We start from the raw sequence: 16,675 nt of genomic DNA, 5'->3' as shown, positions 1-16,675 counted from the left end.
TCTTTGTATTCTTTCTAATTTCTTTATATTCTTTTTTTGTACTGGGTGTCCATAGCGTCGCAGCATACTCCCATCTTGGTCTTAACAGTGCAACTAATATTTTTTTACCATTTCCTCATCCAAATAGTCAAAAGCCATTTTCATCCACCTTAGTAAATTGAAGGTTTCTCTGACTATTTTGTTGTTATGCTTATCTGGTGAATAGGAAAGGGGAAGGATGTTTTTTGGGCTTTTATGGATCTGGAAAAGGCTTATGATAGGGTACACAGGAAGGCACTGTGGGACGTTATACAGATATATGGGATAGGAGGAAAGCTTCTAGAAGCTGTCAAGAGTTTTTATGTCAGGATTAGAAATAGAGAGAGTGAGTGGTTTGAGGTAAAGGTGGGACTTCGTCAAGGATGCGTTATGTCACCCTGGCTGTTCAACTTATACATGGATGGGGTAAATGTAAGGGTAGTGGGGTCAGGGATTGGAGATGGTTAAAGAAAATGGAGAAAAGTGGGAGGTGAGCCAGCTGTTGTTTGCGGACGACACTGTGCTTGTGGCAGGATCGGAGGAGGGATTGAGGAAGTTGGTGACAGAGTTTGGGAGAGTATGTGATAGAAGAAAGCTAAAGATAAATGTGGGTAAAAGTAAGGTGATGAGATGTACAAGGGGTGAAAGTGGCAGTAGACTGGAAGTGAGCATTAAGGGAGAGCGACTGGAGGAAGCGGATAGTTTTAGATACTTGGGTGCAAATGTGGCAGGAAAAGGTGGAGTGAAGGTGGAGGTAGAATGTAGATTGAGAGAAGCGAGTAAATGCCTTGGTGGATTGAAGAGTATAATGAGGAATAGACATTTGGGAATGGATGCTAAGAGGAGACTATGAAGGAGTGATTGTGCCAACAGCACTGTATGGGGCAGAAACATGGAACATAAGAGAGGAAGAGAGGAGTTTGAATGTGTTTGAGATGAGGTGTCTGAGAAGTATGATAGGGGTTACTAGGCTAGATAGAGTGAGAAATGAGGAGGTGAGGAGAATGGGGGTGGAAAGGGAGTTGGGAGATAGGGTTGATGAAAGAGTATTAGGATGGTTTGGACACATGGAAAGAATGAGTGAAGAAAGACTAGTAAAAGAGGTATGGAAGGCAGATGTGGAGGGAGTGAACATGAGGGGACGTCCTAGGATGAGGTGGATGGATGGGGTGAAGGGGGCTTTGGGGAAGAGGGGAATGTCTCTTGAGGAAGGATGGGAGAGGACAGAAGACAGGGGTGAATGGAGAATGGTTGTATATGGATGATGTTGTGATGCATGAGGTGGAATGGGCGGGGGGATGGGGGTGAGGTAGTATGTGTGACCAAAATTTGATGCAGCCCGAAGGGATTTCTTCCCGTCTTCTTCTTTTATGCATGGGGGGACGGAGAGGGGGGTCGCCGATTTAATGAAGCGGCCTTGCTGTGGATGTGCTGTGTCTTGCGACACTGCTTCTGACCCAGGGCAGTGGACAAGGTGCAGGGATGACCCGTCATCCAGGAGGTGCTAAGATAAGAGGGAGGGTGGAGGGGTGTGGAGTGTATTCAGGGATGGAATAGGTGGGAATGATTTTATGCCTTTTCCTTTTTGGCTACCTCCCTTGTAAGGGGGAAAAAGCCTTGATATACTATGTATGTATGCTTATCTGGTGACATGTCTTTACTTATAATTACTCCTAGGTCCCTTTCTGAGCTCACTTTTTTGACTTCCTCTGCACCAATTTTGTATTTCATTACTTTCAAAAGATGGTCAATCGTCTCAACACCAATAAAGGCGATGACAACTGCCTGGCCGATTTCATGTCAAGGCTCCACACAACTTCACTGCCAGCCTCTACTTCTGTGGAGGCATGTGAGGCAGTTGCATTTTCCGGCAACACATACCCATCAGCATCAACATCGATGCCTCTGAAAGGTCTCCAGGGACTGAACACCTGGCAGTCACCAGCTGCCCTAAGGTCATGGGCTGGCCCACAATGGGTCAGACCTTGAGATCCGACCTGCCACTCCAGGTTGGATAAAACGAGTCTCCTGGAATGCCTACAATCCCCAGCTGTAGTGAGCATCTCCCAAAGGACAGTTAATGCAAGGGTCATGACCTGATCCTGGTGAATATAAGGGGTCACCGGAAATTCACCAAGGACAAACAGCCTCAGAAACCAAGGGAGGAATTTCCTGCCATCTTCCCCACCATGACAGAGCCTCAGGAACTGAGAAAGCTATCTCCAGTCACTTCCCACACCAAAACTTCACCAAGGACAGACACCATTTCCTCCTCTTCCTCCCACTTCCCCCCCAATCCTCTTGTGACCTGAAGTGAGCTTATTTATCTGTTCACAGGTGCCCAACTTTAAAAATAAATCCACAAAAATTTCCAGGTTTTGCCTTCAGTTAAGCCAACATCCCCTATGTTCCTGACAGTATATATATATATATATATATATATATATATATATATATATATACACACACACACACATATACATATACGTACATACATATATATATAGGAAAAAGTACATAGAGAAAATGGAAACAAAGACAGAAGGGGAGGAGGAGAAAGGAAACTAAAAATAGCTTACACAAATATAGACGGAATAATCTCAGGAATAAACGAATTAAATGATTATCTAGTATTAGAAAAACCAGACATAATGGGAATTGTAGAAATCAAATTAAAGTTCATACTAACACCCCACACTGTGGGACAAGGAGAATACAACTGTTGGACAAAGAATAGAAAGAACAAACAGGGCGGAGAAGTTCTAATTTTGGCCAAGAAAGATTTAACTGTAGCAAAAATAACTGAGGGAAAAAATAATGTAGAATCAATTATAGTACAAGTCGAAGGTAGAAAAATGAAGAAAAGAAAATTTGCAGTGGTATATGTATCTCCTAAGACACAAGCCTGGTCAGAGAGGGATCACGCTGAGTTACTAGATGATACAAAGGAAGAACTAATTGAAACACTGAAGGATGGAGGAAATACAGTAATTATGGGTGACTTTAATTCAAAAGAAATATGCTGGGAAGATATGACAGTGAAAGGGGGAGAGAAACACTGGGGCAATGTACTCCTTGACTTGACCATTGAATACACAATGACCCAGTGGATTAGAGAAAATACTAGATATAGAGGAAATGAAGAGCCCTCAATATTGGACTTAATACTTACAACAGAACCTGAGATAATCGATAATATTATTTACAAAACTCCGATAGGAAAAAGTGACCATGTACTAATAGAAATGGAATTGAAAGAACAACCAGACCAAAGCAAAAATGTTAAACATAGAATAGGAAGACCCATGTATAACAAAAACTTTGAGAAACTTAAAACATTCTTTCACAATGCAAACTGGGAAAAATTCCAAAACGAAGATACAGGGATAGAAGAAAAATGGAACATACTAAAAGAAATTTATAATGAAGGAGTGGACAAATTCGTACCACAACAAAAAATGGAAAAGGCATACATAAAGAACTGGTACAACAAAAGATGTAGTGAAGCAAAGGAAAAAAGGGACAAAGCTTGGAAAAAATGGAAAAGAGATAAGAAACAAAGCAAATGGCAAACATACATCAAACTAAGAAACGAATATGTAAAAATACGCAGAGATGAAAAGAGAAATTACGAAAAGAAGATAATAGACAAATGTAAAGAAGAACCCAAACTATTTTACAAATATGTAAATGGAAAACTGAAAAACAAACAAGAAATAGAAAAACTGCGCCAAGATAAAAAGGAATTTACAGAAGAACTGGAAATGGCTGAAATAATGAACAACCACTTCAGATCAGTATTCACAATAGAAAACTCGCCTAACAGTGAAGTTAGAGAGAGAGAATTATCCCCAGCAATGAAAGAAATAAACATAACACAAAAAGAAATCAGTGATCAAATTAAAACCCTGGATGTCAGAAAATCACATGGCCCAGACGGAATAGCAAACTGGATACTGAAAGAATGCATGGAAGAATTAACTGACAAAATATATGATATAATTAAATCATCAATTAAAGAAGGAAAAGTACCATTGGACTGGAAAAAAGCAAACATTGTACCAATTTATAAGGGAGGTGATAAGGAAGATCCATCTAACTACAGACCGGTCTCACTAACAAGCACAATAGCAAAAATTTGTGAAAGAGTGATCAAAAACAGATGGGTTAAGTACCTGGAAGAAAAATCTATACTGAACCCAAATCAATTTGGATTTAGACAAGGGAGATCCTGTACAACAAATCTGATTTGCTTTTACTCAAGATTAGTAGACATAATAGAAAAGAGATGGATGGGCAGACTGTGCTTTTCTGGACCTGCAAAAGGCATTCGATAAGGTACCTCATAGGAAACTAATAAATAAGATAGAGTCAAAAGGTGGCATCAGAGGAAAATTATTGGAATGGATGAAAGACTTTCTGATTGGGAGGAAAATGAGAGTTGTAATTAGAGAAAAATTCTCCAACTGGGAAGAAGTAAAAAGCGGGGTCCCGCAAGGATCAGTACTGGCACCGATCATGTTCGCTGTATACATTAATGACATGAATGAAGGCGTGGAGTGCTATATAAATTTTTTTGCAGATGATGCAAAATTACTTAAGAAGGTAAAAACGGAAGAGGACTGCAACTCATTGCAACAAGATCTGGACACAATATGGAATTGGACTCAAAAATGGGAAGTAAAATTCAATATTAAGAAATGCAGCATAATGGAATTTGGAAAGAGTAAAAATAGAATATCAAAAGATTACAGAATTGGGGAAGAAAAAATAAATAAAACAAACTATGAAAAAGATCTTGGAGTGATGATTGGAAAGGACATGAAACCAGATAAGCATATAAACAAGATGTTCGGAGAAACCTACAACTTATTGAGAGCAATCAAAGTGGCATTTACCTATATGGACGAAGAAATGATAAGGAAAATAATTACTACACTAATAAGACCAAAACTCGAGTACGCAGCATCACTTTGGACACCCAGTACCAAAAAGAAAATTAAGAAACTAGAAAGATTACAAAGAGCGACAACAAAACTAGCACCGACACTCGCCGAACTAACATATGAGCAAAGACTATCCAAATTGAACCTACCAACTCTGGAACAAAGAAGAGAAAGAGGAGATTTGCTAACTATCTACAGAATAATGAAAGGAATGGAAGTTTTAGACAGGAACGACCTATTAATGTGGGACAACGGTAAAACAAGAGGACACGGAAAAAAATTGAAAAAGGATAGTTATAGAAAAAACTTGAAAAGGAACAGTTTCCCACACAGAGCAATAAATACATGGAACAAATTAGACAACAAAACAGTATGTGCTAACACTATACAAGATTTTAAGATAAAACTTGATGCAGAGAGATACAAAGACGGGTCACCACGAGCATAGCTCCCCTCCCGTATATTACAACTAGGTAAATACATATATTATATACATATATATATACAGTAAGTCCTTGTTATACGGTACATATGTGTTCCTGAAAGCCTTACCGCAAATTGAAATTACCGTATACCGAACCCATTATAACATGTAATTATAGGATATGGCAGACATACCTTCTCCCTACTCTTTCCTCTTCAAAACACGAGCGGATACTGTATCTGTGATTTTTTCTTACTGTAAATAGAATCAAGGGTAGTAATTACCAAATACCGTAACTGTGGATTTACCGCATAAAGAATTACCGTATAAGGAGGACTCACTGTATATACATACACATATATATATATATCCATACTGTATATATATATGCCTGTTATTGTGATGGATAATGGATTTACTGAAATGCCTTAGATTTCATGGAAAAGTCCATCATGTCGAGTTATATCGGGAATTGCATGATTATCAATTTACTATGTCTCCCTTAGTTGAATTATTCCTTTACACTAAGCTTTCACTGTACAAATAATACCTGAAAGAGTTACATGCATCTCAATTAAACTTTTCACTGCTATCTACGACAGACATTTGTTCTGATTCTCACCAGACAAACCTATTCAGCTGATAGATATCCTTGAGCAGAAGGATTAGTGCTCTGGCAAAGGTGGTAGGAGTATCAAAACAATCAACAGAGGCCAAAAATTAAAACAAGAACACTGACATGAAAGTAAATGACTAACATGGTAAAATCTAAGAGAATTTGGAAAAAGTGGTTGAGAAATGTGAACAGCGTGATGGAACCTAAAGGGAGGTTCGGCAATGGAAGGAACTGGGATAATCCATATGGGTGATGAAGACATAACATAAAAATTTATAGAGAATGTCAATCCATTTGTTGCTCCATTTCACTCCTGCAGAAGATCCAGAGTCCCCAAGAAAATTGGTCACATCCACAGAATGTCATACAGGCTTCAGGATAAGAGGTGAAAAGGAAAATGACAGTGAAAATGAGAGGCAATGAGACTAAGGAAGAGAGAAGCAGAGAGAAAGAAGAAAAAGAAGAAAAAAAGAAGAAGAAAGAAAAAATTGGGATGTTGTGAAAAGGTTCTGGTTTAAAATGTTTCAATTTATACAATTCACAGACAAGAACATAAGAATGGAGGAGACTGCAAGAGACCATAAGGCCTACACTAGGCAGTTCCATGTCCCTTACCACCTATCAACTCTTTCCTAAGTTATAATCTCCTCTTCAAAAAACTATTTGTTAACCACTCTGTTGGTAAACCAGATCTTGTCTATTTCCTTAAACCTATTTTTTTCAAATTGAAATCCATTACCATGTGTCCTGCCCTGCTATCTTAATATGATAGCCTTGGCTGAGTCACTCTTAGTAAAGCCCTTCAACCATTTGAATACCTCTATTAAATCACCTTGCACTCTTCATCTTTTCAGTAACTTAAGTTAAGGTGCCTAATCCTGTCTTTGTATGTTAAATTTTTAAGCTCTTGTATAATTTTGGTCATTCTTGTCTACTGATCTTAGTGAATTAATACCCATTCTATAGGATCGAGACCAAAACTGTACTGCATAGTCAAGGATGGGTCTATCACCAGATAGTTTAATGATTACTGCTGCACTTTTATTTGTAACTGTCCTAGCAAAAGATCCTAATGCCATGTTAACCCTATTCCTGACACTAATGCACTGCTTCCTGGACTTCAGGTCCAGATTCATTAACACTCCTAAGTCCTTTTCACATTTGTTTTCTTTCATATAGCATTGTCTAGGCTATACTTGTTAGCATAATGGTTTCCACCTATCTTGGTAGCTTGCAGCCTATTAATTGAAGTTCCTGCTTCTTCCTCAACTTCCACAAAACATACTATTTGTATGTTTTGTTCAAGCTGAGGGAATTACCAGTTCTCTTATATCTTCCAGAAAATCTTACCAACCACTCTATCACTTCTGCCTTATCATGCGCAAATCATGGAGAACCCTACACCAAATATTGATGTTCATCCTCCCAAGTATGTTCCTGCTACTGATAACTGTGTTCTTCAATACCCTGCAATTGAACACTTTCCCAGCTGTGCTCATTTCAGAAAGCCCACAAATCAACTTGTCCTTTCTACTTCAAAGGTATGAAAATAGTCTTTTAACTCAATAATTAGAATCATTGTTTTATATACCATATTTCCCACCATATAAGATACATTCATATATACATATATATACAGTGGCCGCGAAAAGTTTGGGCGCAAAATTATAGGCGCCCCAACTTTCCCCTAAACTCAAAACATGCGAAAAATACAACTTTCCACCCAAACTTTTCGCTATTTTTCAATGCTAGCGTTTGTACCCGTATTTAGCAGAGACAATATACACTATTTGGCAACTCTGTTTAGGCACACTCGATGTCACGTGGAGTCACTTTCTAAACATCTCTCACGGAGAGTAGTCTTTTTTTTGCGGTGGTCTCTGTTTTTGTGCCTTGATATCTCCGTAATGGGAAGTGGTAAAGAGCTGGAAAGAGACACAGTTGTTAAAATCATAACCCTCTATAAGGAGGGTTATAAGTGTAAAGATATTGCTACTCGTGTGGGAATTGGAGTGCGTCAAGTGCAAAAGTGGACCAAGAAATTTCGAGACGAAGGAAGTGACATCATTCGTACTCCAAAGCATCGCTCTGGTCGGCCAAGGAAGATATCAAATCGTACTTCTACGGTTCTAACTGCCTCCTAATAACCGTAGGAGGCAGTTAGAACCGTAGAAGTACGATTTGATATCTTCCTTGGCCGACCAGAGCGAAGCTTTGGAGTACGAATGATGTCACTTCCTTCGTCTCGAAATTTCTTGGTCCACTTTTGCACTTGACGCACTCCAATTCCCACACGAGTAGCAATATCTTTACACTTAAACCCTCCTTATAGAGGGTTATGATTGTAACAACTGTGTCTCTTTCCAGCTCTTTACCACTTCCCATTACGGAGATATCAAGGCACAAAAACAGAGACCACCGCAAAAAAAAGACTACTCTCCGTGAGAGATGTTTAGAAAGTGACTCCATGTGACATCGAGTGCGCCTAAACAGAGTTGCCAAATAGTGTGTATTGTCTCGGCTAAATACGGGTACAAACGCTAGCATTGAAAAATAGCGAAAAGTTTGGGTGGAAAGTTGTATTTTTCGCATGTTTTGAGTTTAGGGGAAAGTTGGGGCGCCTATAATTTTGCGCCCAAACTTTTCGCGGCTACTGTATATATATATATATATTATATATATATATATATATATATATATATATATATATATATATATATATATATATATATACATATATATATTTTGAGACATTCTGACAGGTTGACGTAAGCGGAGTAGGAAACACAGGAGTCTTAGTCTTGAGTTTATTCCTGACTAATTTCGCAGATGTGCTTTTTCAAAGCACACCTGCAAAACTAGTCAAGAATAAGCTCAAGACTAAGACTCCTGTGTTTCCTACTCTGCTTACGTCATATATATATGTATATACAGGTAAACGTCGACTTACGATGGCATTAGGTTTCGATAGAGCCATCGTAAGACGATCTCATCGTAAGTCGATCCCCACTCTGTTCCGTGGTCACTGTACCTAGCCTACCTGTATATTAACCACCAGAGATACTGAATATAGCCTATTAAACATATACAGTAGTTTATTTAATTATTTTTATCCTTTTTACCATATTCAAACACTATAATATGTATTTTCAGTACGGTACTTAAATCTCGCGGGCAGCAGCCAATGCCAGCCGTACGACGTGACGTAATAATACTCGCATCATAAAATATAGTCACCGCTTATATCGATCGTTCTCTCTTTCACCCGCGAATTTTGAAAACCACAGAGAATGGGATTTAGGGCACATTTGAGAGAATGTAAAAACACAGGGGCGACTACAATGAATATAATCAAGACGCCGATATGGCAGCGTCGCGAATCCACTTGCTCCTCATGACGCCTACGTGTGCGGCACCGTATGGAAGGGGTTAAATTATCATATCGTCATCGTCGTCGTCGTCATCGTAAAGTCGAACAATCGTAAGTCGCGGCCATCGTAAGTCGACGTTTACCTGTATGTGCCAACAGCTTTTTCCCCCTTATATATAAAATGCACCTATAATCTGATCAAGAATATATATGAATAGATCTGAAGACTCAAACATTTTCCCTGAATTTCACTACCCAGTCCATGGTTGTAAACAACTATTCTCCAACTGAGCTTCTGCAAAACACACAATTGACTTTGTGTACCTTGGGTACTGTAGGCCTAAGTATATTAGAAGTTAACACTACTTACTTGATACAGATTATGGCTATGTCTTCAGTATGAAATTATCACCATAAATTGGAAAAAAATAAAAAAATAAAAAAATAAATAAATAAATAAATTAAAAAAATCCTACCAACCACTTTCCAGGCCCACCACTGGCATGTACCCCTTATTAGTCCCTCACAAGCTGTCATCCATAGTTAAGTGTCATTCTTACAAGTTGTTTGTACACAATTCTCATATCTCCAGTTCATTCATGCAAGTCCTAAATATGAATAAGTACATTTTTCCAGTTTCAATACCTTTGCCCACTTTAATAGTAAGGGTCACTGACCTATCTAGGTCATACTTGTTAGACTTGGACTAAAGACAGGTACCTGCTAATGGTAGTCCTACAAGATTGACAGCAGAAAGAATCGTTTCTCTGCTACCCATTTTCAAAATCTGCGAATACCCTCACCTCCAAATGACTGGCTGGAACTCAACCTCCATACCATGCTCAAGATCTCCCTATATCAGCTTCATTTGTATTTTTTCCTCCTTTCAAATAAGAATAGCTGATCTGGTAAATTATCCCCTCCTGCACTAATTCAACACAAACATCCATGTATCTTTCCAAAGAAATCTATGGGAAGGTTAGATGACCAGTGCCAACCACAATGGAGGTGCAGGTTTCCAGCCAGTAAAACTCACTGTAACAATTCTTATTACCCTTGTGAATACAAAAAGCAGAGTCCTATTTACTTGCTCCTGTTCTTACTTGCTTAACAACTTTTCAGAGAAAAATTTGTGATAATTCCAATGGATCTCAACCAATGTGATAAAGAGAACCCTGCCTCCAAGAATCTCCAACTTTTGCTTATTGTGCCATCCAGCCCCAATCATCGCTCTGCTCGTAAAGCCATAAGAGATGGATGGGGATCCACACTTCCCCATCACTGGCTCATGCTATTCTATGTGGGCAGGCCTAGCCATTATGAAGATGAGGTTAGTATCCTGTTTAGCTTATGTGAACTCCTTCCATATTGAGCAGTACATTTCATTTTATTCTGGCTGCTGCTGGATAATGCTATTTACATGGCAACCTTCCATACAAGGTGGTAATTTTCCTTTCCTTCTGTCTGCCATCACACAGAAGAATGTATAGAGTAAGGCAGTTTTGTTCCATGAAGGAGTACACTGGGAATGAACTGGCAATATTACTGAGAAAGTGAGGAAGTGCAATCTTCACACATTTTAAGTGGGAAGGAGTGAAAGGGACACACATAATAGAAATGAAAGGAATGATTCAATCAGAATTTGAAGGATGTCTCACATTTCCAAATACTCTTACACAAGTTTTAACCCTTTGATGTTTACTGAATATTCCCTTGGCTCAATAATATTGCTTGATGGCAGCTAGAATAAATTGAAGTCAAATATAGATGACACCAGGTTGATAGGTTTCTACCCTTGACATTTATTGGGTTTCTTTCAGCTGAAGAGACCAATGATAGGGAACCTACAGGACACAATCAAAGAAAATTATATTCCTGCCGTCTGCCTTCAAAATTCACCAACACCCTAACCTCCTGGAAGAGCAGTCCCAAGGGACCCTTACACTTTGTCTCTGGAATCAGCCCAATGTCTATCAAGTCTAATTGTATTTCCTCTACTTATTCACATAAGCTGACAACCTTCAATTGCTCCCCTTCTCCTACTATTATAACCTGGTGACATACATACAACATACACAAAAGTCCAACATTTCCTTACTGGAAGATCTAAGGAAGAACTCAAGAATTGTTGTCAGCTATTGTAGAGCTAAAGATTTCAAGTCAGTGAAACTCAAGGCAACAATTATCATTATCCTTTAGGTGAATAAAATTCCCAAGCAGCAGCTAAAATAAATATGGGAATTAAACATAGATGCCATAGGATTGCGAGGTTTTGCTCTTTGATACTGATAAAGGTTTCCTTTGGTTGAATAACACTGCTTGAAGGAAGTTATAATACATAAGTGAAATACAGATGCCAAAAGGAGAATCAAAAAGGATTCCTCCAGCTCAATATAATACCTGGGCACAGCCAGAAGGGGGGGGGGGAGGAGGAGGAGGAGAAGAAAAAGAAGAAGAAGAAAAGGATGGGGTGAAAGGGGTGAGCAAGGTAGGGATGAGCAGAGAATGGCTGTGTATAGATGATACTGTGATGCAAAGAAGGGAGGGTGTGGAGGATAGGATGTGGTTCTGTATGAATGATATTTTGATGCATTCCAAAAGGATTTTTCCCCTTCTCTTTTTCAGCATGAGAAGAGGCATTACTGTGGATGTGCTGTGTCTTGGTGCATTGCTTTTGATCTGGGGCAATAGGCGGGATACAGGGATGACTATCATTATAACGGGCTAAGATGAGAGGGAAGAAAGGGTGAATTGGGAGTGGAATGGGTAGGAAAATGTACTTATATTTTGACTTGGCTACCTCCCTTGTAAGGGGGAAAATCCCTTGGTATACAGATAGATAGGAAAGAGAAGAAAAAGAAGAAGAAAAGAAAACAAAAAACAAAATTGAAACTACACACATATACCAAAGGCTTTTTCCCCCTTACACAGGAGGTAGCCAAAAAGAAAAAGGCATAGAAATCACTCCCACCCATTCCATTCCCTACATATCCCACTCACCTCCACCCTCCCTCTTATTTTGCCAACTCCTGGATGACGGGTCATCCCTGCATCCTGTCCACTGCCCTGGGTCAGAAGCAGTGTCGCAAGAAACAGCACATCCACAGCAAAGCCCCTTCATAAATTCGGCGACCACCCTCTCCGTCCCCTCATGCAGAAAAGGAGAAGACGGGGAGAAATCCCTTCGAGCTGAGTCAATTTTTTCTCGTACATACTTCCTCACCCCCCATCCCCCACCCACTCCCCCTCATGCATCACAGCATCATTCATACACAACCCTTCTCCAATTACCCCTATCCTCTGTCCTCTCCCGTCCTTCCTCAACAGACATTCCTCTCATTTGTAATGCCCCTTTCACCCCATCCATCCATCTCATCCTAGGACACCCCCTCATATTCACTCCTTTCACTTCTGCCTTCCACACCTCTTTCACTAATCTTTCTTCACTCATTCTTTCCATGTGTTCAAACCATCCTAATATTCTTTCATCAACCCTATCTCCCAGCTCCCTTTCCACACCGTTCTCCTCCTCACCTCCTCATTTCTCACACTATCTAGCCTAGTAACCCCTATCATACTTCTCAGGCATTTCATCTCAAACACATTCAAACTCCTTCTCTCTTCCTCTCTTATGTTCCATGTTTCTGCCCTGTACAGTGCTGTTGGCACAATCACTCCATTCCCAGATGTCTATTTCTCATTACACTTTTTAATCCACCTAGGCATTTATTACTTCTCTCAATCTACATTCTACCTCCACCTACACTCCTCCCTTTCCTGCCACATTTGCACCCATCTAAAACTATCCAGTTCCTCCAGTCTCTCACCCTTAATACTCACTTCCAGCCTGCTGTCACTCTCTCCCCTTGTACATCTCATCACCTTTTGCCCACATTTATCTTCAGCTTCCTTCTTTCACACACCTTCTCAAACTGTCACTAACTTCCTCAATCCCTTCTCTGATCCTGCTACAAGTGCAGTGTCATCAGCAAACAACAGCTGGCTCACCTCCCACTTTTCTGCATTTTCTTTAACCATCTCCAACCCCTGACCCATTACCCTTGCATTCACTTCTTGCACCACCCCATCCATGTATAGATTGAATAGTCAGGGCGACATAATACACCCCTGACGAAGTCCCACCTTTACCTCAAACCATTCACTTTCTCAATTTCTAATCCTAACACAAGCTCTACTACTCTTGTAAAAACTCTTGACTGTTCTTAACAGGTTTCCTCCTATCCCATATATCTACAGTACCTCCCACAGTGCCTTCCTGTCTACCCTGTCATAAGCCTTTTCCAGATCCATAAAAACCCAAAAAACATCCTTACCTTTTCCTATAGCTTTCTCACATATCTGTCTTACCACAAAGATCTGATCTACACAACCTCTACCCATCCTACAACCACAATGTTCCTCACCTATGTTCCTCTCCTAATCCTCTCAATCAAGACCCTCCCATAAGCCTTCCCAACTACACTAAACAAGCTGATCCCTCTGAAACTACTACACTCACACTTGTCCCTCTTCCCCTTGTAATGTGGAACTATACAGGCTCTCCTCCAGTCCTCCGGCACTCAACCCTCTCTTAAACAAACATTAAATAACCTCACCAGCCAGTCCACCATAACTGTACCTCCTTTCTTCAGACATTCTGCATGGCATCCATCCAGACCAGGGGTCTTACCTGCTCTCATCATCTTAACAACTGCTTTCACTTCATCTTTCCCTATTTCTCCTCCATTTTCCTCACTCATCACTCATTTTCTTAGCACTTCCCACTGCAACTTCCTTTCCCTCCCTATCCTCCTTCACATTTAGCAACTCCCTAAAATACTCTGCCCACCTTCCTCTCACTGCCTTCTCTCCCATTATCATCTCTCCATCTGCACCTCCTCTTCCCGTTTTAATTTCTTTCCAAAACATCTTTTTATTACTTTCAAAATTTTCTGTCATACTCTTACCCCATGTCACATCTGCTTTCCTCTTTGCTTCCTTTATCTTATGCTTAACTTCCCTTCTCTTTACTTTGTACCTCTCATATGATTCCTTTGTCTAAATTTGTAGCCAATGAATGCTTGCTTCTTCTTTTCTACACCCTTCTTTGCTTCCTGAAACTTATGATATACATATATGAACTATGCTTCTGGCCCTTATCATTGCATGTCAAAGTATGATTATAATCACTATTAGAGATAAGAAATTCATAAATTTTACCAAACTAAAACTCTATCTACAAATTTACATATGATTACTGTTTTAAAACTAAACCTTTCTCAATTTTCCATAAAATTGTCATACCATGGTAAATTCTACAATCCCTGAAGAGAACACTATAGAAACACATCCCTTGGTGTTACAACTCAATACACTTTTCTAAGTAAAAGTACCATCTTCCAAATTCTAAATAAAATGGCACAGTAGTCTCAAGTGAAATTTCAAGTTTAATTTCCAAATATCCTTGGACTCCATCCACTGGGTTTTCCTTACAAGTCATACCACTGCGTTTTCCTATCTGCCATGTTAATCTATAAGATTTTATCACTCTCCCACAACAGAAACACCTACAAGATGAAGCAAGGAACTACAATGACATCATAATGGACAACTTCCAAGATTCTTACAAGAACCTGACCCTGAAGACATTGGCTAGTTTGCATTGGCTTCTCCAACACTGTCCAAAAGTTCCCTACATTCTCAAAATAGATGATGATGTCCTCTTGAATGTGAGGGCTTTACAAAGACTACTGAATTGCCTGCAATATGCCCGCACATATACCTATGGTCGCCATGCACCTGCACAACCAGAAGAAGACTGGCCTTTAGGACTTAATGTTAACATTGTACAACAAATTGAAAATCCAATTTTTCCATACTGTGCGCCATGGAACTCATTTGAATTAATTTCATACTTTATCAATTCCAAGACAAAAGAGTATGAGAGTTACATTTTTGGGGGCTATGTCTATCAGAAGGCCCTGCCATTCCGTAACACTGACTCAAAATGGTACCTTTCTACTACCCACTATGCTGAAGGACTCCTGCCCACTTTCCTATCAGGAACCTCCTACATTCTTTCCACCAACCTCCTTCCACATCTCTTACAAACTGCTTACAAAACTCCCATCATTCCCCTTGAAGATGTCTACATTAGTGGAATCCTTGGGAGCAAGAGGTTGAATCTTCGGCTCAGTCACATAGAAGGCTGGAACAACTTTCGTCCTCACTGGGAAAGCCTCTGCCATTTAAATACTTTGGTTACTGTCCATGGGTATCAGCCCAAGGAGCTTTTGCAGCTCTCTAAAGCCCTGGGAGCTCTAAATTCCAGTGACTGTAGAGGATATATCATTTACTTCACAAATTGGTTAAACTCGCTTTTTCTCAAAGTGTTCCCAAAATACAAATAACCCTTCTTTTAGCCTTGTAATACACATTTTTTGGTGGAAGGTAAGTTGAGAGTGGAGGATAGATGGACAAAGAGGAAAGGGACAAAAGGTAGGGAGGTGCTTAGAGTGAACTCTTTAAATGAAAAGGAAAAGGAGAAGGAGTACAAGAAGAAGCTGAAGGAGGAGTGCGAGGGAGTGAAGGATAGAGTAGAGCTAGGTGTGGAGGAGGAATGGGGATGGTTCAAGGAGGGAGTCACAAAGTGTGCAAAGATGGTGTGTGGAACAAGAAGGACAGGAGGAAATAGAAGGAAGGGTAGTGAATGGTGGGATGAGGAAACAAAGAAGGTTGTAGAAGAGAAGAAGCGAGCTTTCACAGATTGGTTACAAAATAGGACGAGAGAGTCATATAAGAGGTACAAAGAAAAGAAAAGAGAAGTAAAGCAAAAGGTAAAGGAGGCAAAGAGGAGAGCAGATGTGAAGTGGGGTAAGAGTATGAAAGAAAATTTTTGAAAGTAATAAAAAGATGTTTTGGAAAGAAATTAAGAGAGGAAGAGGAGGCAAATCAAGTAGAGAAGAAAAGGTAAAAGGTGCAGATGGAGAGATGATAATGGAAGAGAAGGCAGTAAGGGGAACATGGGCAGATTATTTTAGGGAGTTGCTAAAAGTGAAGGAGGATAGGGAGGGAAAGATAGTTGCAGTGGGAAATGCTAAGAAAATGAGGGTGAGGAGTGAGGAGAATGGAGGAGAAATAAGGAAGGATGAAGTGAAGGCAGTTGTTAAGATGATGAAAGCAGGTAAGGCACCTGGTCTGGATGGATGCCATGCAGAATGTCTAAAAAAAGGAGGTACAGTGATGGTGGACGGGCTGGTGAGGTTATTTAATGTTTGCTGGAGAGAGGGTAGAGTACTGGA

General features: G+C 39.8%; 2 protein-coding genes across 6 annotated transcripts in view; one reads left to right on the top strand and one right to left on the bottom strand.

Moving 5' to 3' along the window:
• Positions 1-16,675, bottom strand: part of Unc50 (Unc50 RNA binding protein) — a 192,623-nt gene that overhangs the window by 99,793 nt on the left and 76,155 nt on the right. The gene's annotated exons all lie outside the window — the stretch shown is intronic.
• LOC143024258 (uncharacterized) lies at positions 7,393-16,358 on the top strand. Its single transcript, XM_076183044.1, has 6 exons — positions 7,393-7,545; positions 9,634-9,771; positions 10,108-10,244; positions 10,497-10,744; positions 11,195-11,359; positions 14,913-16,358. Exons 1-6 carry the CDS (start codon positions 7,393-7,395, stop codon positions 15,782-15,784), a joined length of 1,713 nt encoding a protein of 570 aa, XP_076039159.1. The 3' UTR covers positions 15,785-16,358.

This window comes from Oratosquilla oratoria, chromosome 4, assembly GCF_046742065.1.
Source record: "Oratosquilla oratoria isolate Oo_2021 chromosome 4, ASM4674206v1, whole genome shotgun sequence".
In the NCBI taxonomy this organism is placed as follows: domain Eukaryota; kingdom Metazoa; phylum Arthropoda; class Malacostraca; order Stomatopoda; family Squillidae; genus Oratosquilla; species Oratosquilla oratoria.
Note: the sequence above shows the minus strand (reverse complement) of the source record. Positions and strands in the feature narration are given on the sequence as shown.